The sequence below is a fragment of the Notolepis coatsorum genome (assembly GCF_963971535.1).
Source record: "Notolepis coatsorum genome assembly, chromosome: 11".
NCBI lineage: Eukaryota > Metazoa > Chordata > Actinopteri > Aulopiformes > Paralepididae > Notolepis > Notolepis coatsorum.
In genome coordinates, this window is record NC_140175.1 from 23,008,792 (window position 1) to 23,019,979 (window position 11,188).

At 42.4% G+C, this 11,188-nt stretch overlaps 1 protein-coding gene across 1 annotated transcript in view; it reads left to right on the forward strand.

Moving 5' to 3' along the window:
• The window catches only part of glis3 (GLIS family zinc finger 3), a gene marked incomplete at both ends in the record, with an annotated part of 40,798 nt that extends 32,596 nt beyond the window's left edge, over positions 1-8,202 (forward strand). The window contains 5 exon segments of the mRNA XM_084324819.1: positions 342-395; positions 398-473; positions 5,302-5,471; positions 6,531-6,707; positions 7,985-8,202. Coding sequence (XP_084180945.1) covers positions 342-395; positions 398-473; positions 5,302-5,471; positions 6,531-6,707; positions 7,985-8,202 — 695 coding nt within the window.
• Positions 8,203-11,188: the final 2,986 nt, after the last annotated feature.

Consider the following 11,188-nt stretch of genomic DNA (forward strand, 5'->3'; position numbering starts at 1 on the left):
TAGCATTGTTTCCTGGCTATGTAGACTTATATTAATAGGATCTATGTCTCTAATTCTCATATTTTGGCGCATTCTTCCAATTCTCCTCTCACAATATTCACCCTCACTGAACTGAGTCATCTGAAAATGTGCATATCTGTGATGTCAGAGATTTCTCAGCTGCATAATAATGTGGCAGTTGGTGTGGCAGTTGGCACCAGGCCACACGGTGGTTGGAGCCCAGCCTCAAAACGGCTTAAGATCTTGAGGTAGAAAAATGCTGTTTTTGAGTACTATAGTTCCCCTTTAAATAATCATCCTTCCCCCCTCCTCTGCCACTATGTGTTAAACCTCTCTGATAGAGTTACACTTTAGTGGACGTCTCACTAATGGTGTCTCTCCATTCATCCCTGTTCCTTAGCTGTTTCCCAAAGGCAAGACTCTTCCAACCGGCCTCACCTGGCCCTGCTGTGCTCCCTACAGGACACTTACAGGTACTGAGGATCTTTATTACATTAACGATTATTGTATATGTAGAACTACCACATGCCTCCTCCGATACATGTGGACTCGCCAGCCGCTTCTTTTCACCTGACAGAAAGGAGTTTCACTGGGGGAACGTAACGCGTGCGGAGGTTCACGCTATTTCCCCCAGATCCCCTCCCTGCTGAACAGGCGCCCGGACCGACCAGTAGGAGTCGCAGTTTACAACGACCAGGACTCAGTATACCCCACCGGCTTCCCACCCGCTAACACTGCCAATTGTGTTAGTAGGGACGACTGACCAAGCCGGAGGTACCGCTGACAGATGGACTCAATCCCTTTGTATATCATTTTAAAATCATTTTTAAACTAGGTTATATTAATTGTTGAAACAATTCATTACTAGATCACACATATATCTTTCCTGACAGTGCAAAGTATTTATTATTATTATAATTTCTTTTGCAGCAAAGCCTAAATAATGCAAGCTTATTTAGCTTAACTTCTCCCACCTGAAAACATTTGTATCATACACCTTACATTAAATGCACTCACAATATCCATATCCAGTCAGCAGCAGGGAGGGGGGTAAATTCAGTGGTATTTAAACATGTTCAGTGTCTCTTCTCTCTACAAGAGCCAACTGTGGGACCCCATTGCTTTAACTGGTCAAGCCAGTTGGTATTTTCTTTTCATTTTGAGTTCCCATTGGCCGTGACTGTAGCCATGACTGATTCAAATGCCTCTCTCGGTCCCCTTTTCTCTCTTTCGACCGATCTGCAACAAATAAGAACTTAAACATTGGTTGTCATGGCTTTATAGCTGTAAGCTCATAGTGAGAATAATCGGATTAAAATAAAGCACCATTTTCTACCCCCTAGTGAAAGACTCTAAAGGTTTTATTTTCTTGTGGGTGCCGCACCTCTTGCTGAGAAGAAAGCGAGCGGGAGGAGATTTTCCAGGTTGGGAACAGCTAGTGGCACCGTCGCCTGGTCAGCCCGCAGGAAAGCATTCCTTCAGCCGTACGCTTCAAAGGGTGTGAAGATGAGGGACTTCTGCTGGTTTGAGCAGCCAGATGCTCGTGGCTTCACTGGCTTCTCACTGGCAGTGATTGTTCCTATAGCAGCAGTAGGCCAAAGCACTCACCACAGGACTCTGGCTGGAGTGAAAGCGGGCCTTGCCTTGGCCTCATTGGTCTCAAGGGCTAGCATTAGTGGATGCTATAGCCACAGACTAGAGTGACTGAGGAATTCAATAAGTGAATCATAAAATAAAAAAAATTAAAGAATACCGTTTCAAGTCTGGCGGTTGATGAGAGTTGCTGTAATTACTTTTTTAGATGTTAAATTGGTTGAAAAATCCTTGATTTCATTTTCCTCCACGCTTTCCTCTCTCTTTCAGTCTTATAATATCAACATATTATCATAATATCAACGTATCCTTCGGTAATCACCCTATTGACAATGAGGCTTATGAAAAAATGTTGCTCCAAAAAATATTATAGGTATAGAAAAGCATTCGTGTACAGTATGTCCCCTAACTTTATGTTGTCTGTTCTATTATGTTGTTATGCCTGTTATAGAAAATAATGCACAGTGAACATTGTCCCTTGCATCTTCGTTAATGGTGAAAATTAATGAAACATCTGAATGAATGAATAGTAGAATGGTATTTTGATTTTCTACTATTGTCTACACATACAGTACGTGATTAGCATTGGTATCACTATCTATGGTAGAGTGCAGATTTTTTCATTGTATCAGATAAAGCAGGGGTTCCCAAACTTTTTCAGCTCGAGACCCAAAAGAGAAATTTGGTGTTTCCCCGGGACCCAAACTTACAAAAATACATCATGAATTGCCATAACATACATTTATAAACTACTGATAAAGAACACAACAAACCATGAATTTCAAATGTATATGACATGTATTTATTTAATTATAAAAGTACATCACAGCAATAATCAGAGTGTAATGTTAAGTTTCTCACCACCTCATAACACGCATACAATTTTGTAACACTATTAAATTAACAAACATGTTCTACTCTCCTTTCTATTTCTCACCCCTTTTTCAACTCTCCATTTCTTACCCCCTCCCTCCGCCCCTCAACCTTAAACCCCAACATTGAGAAACATTCTGATGAATTTGTACTGAATTATTTTAAAATTCTACTGACCTGACATCATGCTAGAAGGGGTATAATATTTCATCTATGGCACAATGAAATCTAATGAGAGGTATGTGGCTGGTTGAAGTTTTCAACCAGCAGATCTATTCTGGGCTTGGTTTTTGAAAGTGCTATTCTGAGGTCATTTAGTCTGTATTTGTTTTTCAGGTATGCTAGAGTAGAAAACACAGATTCACATAAGTATGTGGTGCCAAACTGAATCAACATATCTACAGTTTTTTTTGTAAAAAAAAATTGTAAAAAAAAATTTATTTAAAAAAAATACAATTTAATTGGCGACCCAATAAAAACGGGTCCGCGACCCAGAGTTTGGGAAACGCTGAGATAAAGACTTGTGTATGTTTCTGTCGATTCTCTTTAAAGGTGCTAATTTTTTGTTTATTGAAATTAGTGGTCTACATAATATACCATAATAGAATAGGTTCAAATAATAGCTCTACATTCCGACAGCCTCATTGATTTACTGTAGAGTAAAATGGGTCTCCCAGTCCCTCCACTCTGCAGTAAACAGAAAATAAATGTTCTGGTATCCCTTCCCACTTTATCTAATCTGACCAAACACTCTATATGGCTGTCAAAATGTAGAGTGAAAAATCCCACTTACAGCATCTTTAATAATGTTCTATAATGGGTCATTCCAGACTTATCTCCAATGTCAATTAATTTGCATACAGACACGCCCTGCATGCTCCTTATAAGGCGGATATGCAAAACAGCTTGAGAGGTTTGGTATTGCATGCTGATCCACGTCTATACTTTCCTAACCTCGTTCCCAGCTTTATCTCGAGAGATAAAGCCTGGTAAAGCACTACGGCCGAAAGTGGGAATTAGGTAGGAAGTCCCGCCCCTGAAATCACGACACGGTGCTCATGAAAATGTATCCCCCCCCAGAAACAACCTCGTTATCGCCTCCCTCGACAGGCTGACAGACCTGCTTGTTGTTTGTTTCGCTGGGGACTATAAACGGATCAGGGGGTGCCCGGAAACCGGAAAGCCTGTAGCCGGTATTTCTGTATTTCCGATTCACATTTTAGGAGGCATAGCTTTACCAGCCTAATACTTTCCGTAGCCGCATTTCTGCAGGACGCTCTCTGATTGGCCGACGTCAGTTTCTACACTGGTTAGGCTTAGGCACTCTTTCGAAGTTGGTTAAGGTTAGAGTTTGTCTTAGAGCATGGCGATAGAACGCCAGGTAGTTTGCAGGCTGTTTGACGCGGAAATGGGCAAAGACACAGCTCGTCACGCGATTGGGCAAACATGTCAGTGGCCAATCAGAGAGCGTCAGTCAGTGGCCAATCAGAGAGCGTCCTGCAGAAATGCGGCTACGGAAAGTATAGACGCTGCTGATCCATTCAACAGGAAGCGATTTGCGAGTTGCGACTGATCTCAAAATGAGATTAGATTCAAATGTATTGTTAATATACAGCACAAGTACAATACACCATCCAACCAGAGAGGATAAATGCATTTAATGCTAATAAATAAATAAATGGCTTAGCGAGGCAGCCTTAGCGCTCGTCCGAGCACACACACACACACACACGTCTCACGAGTCACGACCCATGACTCAGTGCATGTGTGTGTGTGTTCCTGTGGGTCGCCCATCGCATGTGTGTGTGTGTGTGTTAATCTGATGACAAATAAAGACTTATACTTATACGTATTGTGTGCAAAATGAATCGTTCCAGCAATGTAGGCTTTGTCAATATGACTGCGTTGTGTCTGAGTTGCTGCTCCAGAGTATTGCATACATCAAATCAAATCAAAAATAAGAAAACATTGCTGAATCGCAGTTAAGAACAAAATAAGAAGAAATGCTAGTTAAGAACGAAATCTGTTCTTATATCGCTTTGTGAATGAGGCCCAATGGCGATTTGGAGCCTGTTCAGAAAGAATTTTGGCTCTCTCCAGTCTCCTATTGTAGCTAATTATTTGTTTGCCCCTTCCTGTGATGACTCAGTGTTTCATATGTGGCATAATAAGGGTATTAAATCCATTGGAGATCTTTATTCAGACAATGTTTTTGTATCATTTGCCCAACTATCAGAAAAATGTGGCGTCCCTAAAACGTCTGAAATGGGAACATCCAGGGAGATGTGAACTGTAGTGGCTTCTCCTCTCTCTTAGCTAGATTAGTTTAATATTGCTGAGGTGGAAGCATGTCTCCCCACCTACACACAGCAGTTGGATTAAGAAGGTTCTACAGGCTCTAAAACTAGAAAAATTAAGATTCTCGTTGAAAGGATCTCTAGCCAAATTTGAGAAAACTAATTAAAATGAACATTAAATTCAATTCGTATTTGTTTTTGCTTTGTTTGTTCATACCGTAGTGCCGTTTGTCAATTTGTGATATTTTCGTGCTCAGTGTTGTTTTCTTTTTTTGTGTCTTGGGGATGTGGGGGAGGTGGGTGTCCTGGGGATCTCGGGTGGGGAGGGCGGTTGAGCTGGGGCAGTGAGGGGGTGGTGACTGAGAGTGTTGTGGGTGTTTATGTAAAATTTTCTATACATCTTTTTGTAATGCTTGTCAATTTAAAAGGTGCAAATAAACAGATTAATAATAAAAAATTAAAAAAAAACAATGGTTAGTAGTAGTACCCCTGCTTAACTGTTCCTGCAGAGTATTTACTCCTGTCTGAAACCTTTCAGGTTTGTTGATCCTTCCCCCCACCAGCCCAGCTCTGGGGACCAGCAAGGGCCCCCCTGCTCCTCCAGCACACACCTCCCCCAGCCTCCTCCCACTGGCACGTCCCTGCAGAACAACCCCACGCAGTGTCGACCCAGTCAGCCTCCTCCTGCATCAGCAGACCACCACTCAGGTACGGCACATAGCCCCCACACCAAGCCTCATCATCACACTCAGACTACCACCCAGGTACGGTACATACTAGCCCCCACACCGAGCCTCTTCATCACACTCAGACTACCACCCAGGTACGGCACATACTAGCCCCCACACCGAGCCTCATCATCACACTCAGACCACCACCCAGGTACGGTACATACTAGCCCCCACACCGAGCCTCAGCATCACACTCAGACCACCACCCAGGTACGGTACATACTAGCCCCCACACCGAGCCTCTTCATCACACTCAGACCACCACCCAGGTACGGCACATAGCCCCCACACCGAGCCTCAGCATCACACTCTGTTTAGTTTGTCAATTGGCAGTAAAACAAAGGAATACCACGTCACTGAGTTGAATACAGTTGTGGTTTGTCAATTGACGTTCAATGAAAGTAGTATAATATGCCCTCAAAGAATTTAATATAGATGGAGCGACCATTTTATTGACTATATATATAGTATATAGTATATATATATATATATATATATATATATATATATATATATATATATATATATATATATATATATATATATATATATATATAAACAACCTTGAGGGAAAAATGCTATTCCGCTGGGAAATTCCTCAGGAAGATGGTCATAGTATAAGTTACATACTGTATGTGAATAGCCTATTAACAAAATGTGTGGGCGGTTTGACAATCTGTTTGGACAGAATCTCTCAGATGCATATTGAACGGCACTTTCCTTATGCCTTTGTTTTCCTTGGTAGAAGCGGGCAGCTCCACTCTCGTGTGGCTTTAAATAGATATCACCCTTTTCCCACCAGACCTGACAGCCGCAGTGATGTTGTTGACAAGGTGTTCACAAACACTACTCCAGAGCTTTCATTGTAGCGATAAGGACACCGTTTCAAATAAAACTCACATTCTACACACGTTTGTCGCATCAATTAGGAATCTCCTACTATAATTCCGAGTTAATTATGAGTTTTCTCCTCGACATAAACATAAAGGAAAAAAACGTCTTGTTGTTGACTCCCGTCTTGTTGTCTTATGTATAGAGTTCTCGGAGCAAATCGAGATGCCGTACTCTCCTCCGTCGTACAACGCAACACGGAGCGGTTCTTATCATCGCCAAGCCCATGATGCATTCGGGGACTGCCTGACTCCAACGTACAACAACAACAACAATGGGAACGGCGCAGGGAACTCACAGAGAGCTTTGTTTGGCATCACAGGTAATGGAAAACATAGTGCTGCACACAGCCTAAACACTAGCATTATGGGATTAGCATTTTATTTCCATCTATTTCATACCAATCATTGTGTGCGTGTGCGTGTGTGTGCGTGTGTGTCTGTGTGTGTGCACGTGTGTGTGTGTGTGTGTGTGTGTACACACTGTCCACAGCATTTGATATCCACGGCCGATCACAGGACATGGGTGCTGATCCGGTCATGCTCGAGGGGAGTTTTGGACACGTCGGTGAAGTGGACCGCTGCCCGAGCCAGATGTCCTGCATCTATACCGAGGGATGACGTCATCAGCCACCGGTGGAACACCTAAGCATGCTTTCTCTTGAACGGTCACAAGGAGGAATGCAAACGGGCCGCCGCAGGGGCGCAGTGGCCTCGAGTGAAAGGAGAAAGGGATATTTTTGATGATGAAGCGGTCCACCTTCGCATAGGTTCACCGTCCAACATTTTACATAATGATCCTCACGTCGCATATGTTCTCTTTTGAGTCTCTGCGCAAGTCTTATCAGTACCTACACACTCTCCTTTTATATGAACATCAATGAGATGAATACAGAGCCTACAGGATTTGGGATGTTTACATGGAATCCTGATATATATATTTTTTTTACCTGTTGTACAAATTATATTACTTTATGTTGTTTCTTGTTACATTTTGCACATTTTTACTATGCAATCAAAGAAAGCACATACGGGATAATTTACTATGCTTTTGCTAGAGCCAAACCATGTGTAACTATAGTAACAACAAGGCACCCTTAACATGCATATCTAATATGCATAGATGGTCATATTGTTAGAACATAACCTACGTAGAAATACTGTGTAATTTGACCTTTTGAATTGTGTGTGTGTGTGTGTGTGTGTGTACATATTAGAGACCTAGGTTATATGTGGCTATTTGTTTTGGGATTTAAATATATTTGAGTGAAATTCAGGATATGGGAATAAAAAGCATTCCCTCTGCCAGTTGTCAAGCTTTATAATTATGGTTGTGTTGTTTTCTTGCAATATGAAGAGGGATGTCTACTCCATCCTTGTGTGTGTGTGTGTGTGTGTGTGTGTGTGTGTGTGTGTGTGTCTGCGCTAGAGGAAGAGGGTGTTATGGAAGTAATCTAATTGGAGTTGAATTGATAATGATGATGATTAAAGTAGCCCTAGAGATCGTAATGAAATTCAAAGATCCCAATTTTTTTGTGTGCCTAATGCCAATGTAAATTTAGTTTTCTCGCCGTGTTATCCCTCTATTCGTGGCACATAGAAGACCATCCGTACATCCATCTTTCCTCAATCTCCTCCCACCTCCTGCCCGGTGAGTTTTATAGCAACTGTTGCCCAGTGAGGCAGCAGCAGCAGCGCCATAGTCACCGTAGTCCTGGCGACTGTAACCCACCAACAACAACAACCTCTCGCTCCATCATTACCACCTCCTCCACCATCCTCCTCATCCTCATCAACCAGTCCTCAGTCCAGGTTTGAATAACATATTTAACTTTAGCTAACGTCAATGCGTGTCTATATACTTGGATATTATTTCTCTATTATTTAGGGTGACGTTAATGCGCAAGTTTTTAAATGTCTGCTGCTGCTGAAGCCAGGCTGGGTGGAGAGCTGGTTGGCTAAGCTAGCTAAGCTAAGCTAAGCTAACGTTAGCTCTCCCCCAGCAGCGACCCTATGGTGGTGGAGGGTGTTTCTTTGTAACAAGCTAGCTGATGCTAACGTGTTGGGCTAGATCACCAGCTCGCCAGCAAGACGCTCCTCACTTGCAACACGTTATTATGACAAAAAGTCATCCGCGTTTTGTTTGGTTTTAAGAGGTGAATGTTCGCAATTAAAATGGCTAAAAGTTCACGATGCTGAGAGTAGCACACAGGACTGATGGTAGCCATAGCTGCTTAGCAGGAGAAGGAGCAGGTGTCTGTTGTTGCTAGCGAACGTTTCCTTATACAATGGGAGTCAGTGTCTCGTTTTTTTTTTAATGTTAGCTAACGTTACTGTGTCATGTAAGATCGGGGGCCAGTTGTTCCCGTGTTGATCGCCATTATATTAGCTCATTAACAGAAGGTTGTTCTTAGCTTGGCAAGCTTTCACCCAGTATCTGCTGTTCAGAATAGCTGATCCCTTATTTGTCTTTTGTCTTTAGAGCAGGAGAGCTAGCTAGCCCACATCTATCTCTGCCCTCTTTGTGGCACCAATACTGCGATCATCATGAGCTACCTAGCTGTGTTCTGCAGCTGAAATAATACTAGCCTTCTGAAGCACTCGTATTCATTTTATTATGGCGTAATTCGTTACGATTGCTGAGTTTATTGAAGCCGAGCTATATATCCACTCCAGCTGTAGCAGCAGCCCCGGCATGGAGTGACGTTAGGCCAAATAAAGTGCTGCTGTTCCATATCATCTGACTGAGCTCAGTATCAGGCAAAGTAGTAAAATATGTTCAAATAATCGAGGAAGAAAATATCCGGTAGTTAAATCTATATGTGTTGTGTTATTTCCCCCCCCTCACCAAACTGATATTTTCGATGTCTGAATTGAATACACATAATACAGTATGTGTTGATGGGCTCTGCCTCTGTCTTTAGAAGAGTCTCTAGGTTTCTCTATGTTGCATCATGAATGATTCTTCTTCTAGTCCACTGGGTCTCCTGTGCAGTTGCAGCCCCCTATTCCCATTAGGAGAGAGAGAGAGCAGGTGTGTGTACAGTGTGTGAGAGGTGGGAGGGGGGCAGGTGCACACACTGCACAGTGGACTGTTGTGGGACTCCTCCTGACCAACTATGCCTGACTTTATAAGCCAGCTACTCAGCAGCAAATACAGCAACACATCTATTTACTGTCATCTCTTTCCCTCAGAGTGTTCTTTGATTGATTGATTGAAAACTTTATTAACAGATTGCAGAATGGGTACAGTACAGTACAGCTCAATACATACAATTGTTAAGGGGATGCAGATCAGAGAAAGACATTCGTCTTGTTACACTGTACATTGGAATATTGACAAAGCCATACATGGTCATTTACTGTACATTCTTGCCTGTTTTTACTTCCACTATAGGGGTCGGCGATGTTTATGTGAATTGGTGTTGATATCATCGTGGGGTGGGGTCGTCTTATCAGCTACTTCTATAAAATGTACTATCATTTTTAATATACTTTATTTTATACTTTGTATATGTATGTTTGATAGTAATTGATTTTTTTTCCTTTGCACATTTGAGCCCATCCTCACCTTCTCGTCTGGTCTTTCCTAACTTTTCCGCCCCCTCAAGCCGAAAAGCCTGCAGATCATGTGATTATAACAAATATTTTAAATACTAGTCATAGTGGTGTAACTACAGAATATATTATTGAATAAAATAAATTCCGCTCCGTGGTCGATGGCTGTCTGCCATCAGCCCAACCCTATTAAAGTCTTGCCATGTGTTGACTTGTCGAGTGTCGACCAATGGAAGCCTGATAATGCAAGCTGTTAATTTGCTTGAAATAAAACAAAAGACCTTCCTTATTGTCTTCGTTCCTGTGACCGAGCAGCTAGTATAAGTCATTTAATCTATCCCCAAATTTTCTAAAAAAGTTAGTTGGTCCTAAAATAAAGAGTATAGGACGAAGACTTGAAATGTACAATGATAATTATTGGTATGCCAACGCATCACAACAAATATCAAACCAATTGGTGTGGATGGTTGTGCTATAATCAAAGGTCAAGATGTAAAACTTTTGAAAAGCCATAACTTGTACACCACGAGTCCAACGGACACAATACTTTAACAGGATCATCCATATTGGATTTCCACCATTTTGCCATTTCTGAAAACAGCCATTTATTTTAGTGCTCCTCGATTCTCACACAACCCACTGTGTGCTGCCACTGCCAGTAGGGATCAACATATGTCATCGCGTAGTTCTGAAAGTTGCTCGGCCAAACTGTGTGACCGCCACGCCACGCCTAATGGAACTGAGATAAAACGTGTTGTCAAGGGGAAGTGACGTGTTACTTGTGAACGTGTTGTCAAGGGAAAGTGACGTGTTACTTGTGAACGTGTTGTCAGGGGGAAGTGACGTGTTACTTGTGAACGTGTTGTCAGGGGGAAGTGACGTGTTACTTGTGAACGTGTTGTCAGGGGGAAGTGTAGTGACGTGTTACTTGTGAACGTGTTGTCAGGGGGAAGTGACGTGTTACTTGTGAACGTGTTGTCAGGGGGAAGTGTAGTGATGTGTTACTTGTGAACGTGTTGTCAGGGGGAAGTGTAGTGATGTGTTACTTGTGAACGTGTTGTCACGGGGAAGTGACGTGTTACTTGTGAACGTGTTGTCACGGGGAAGTGTAGTGACGTGTTACTTGTGAACGTGTTGTCACGGGGAAGTGACGTGTTACTTGTGAACGTGTTGTCACGGGGAAGTGTAGTGACGTGTTACTTGTGAACGTGTTGTCACGGGGAAGTGACGTGTTACTTGTGAACGT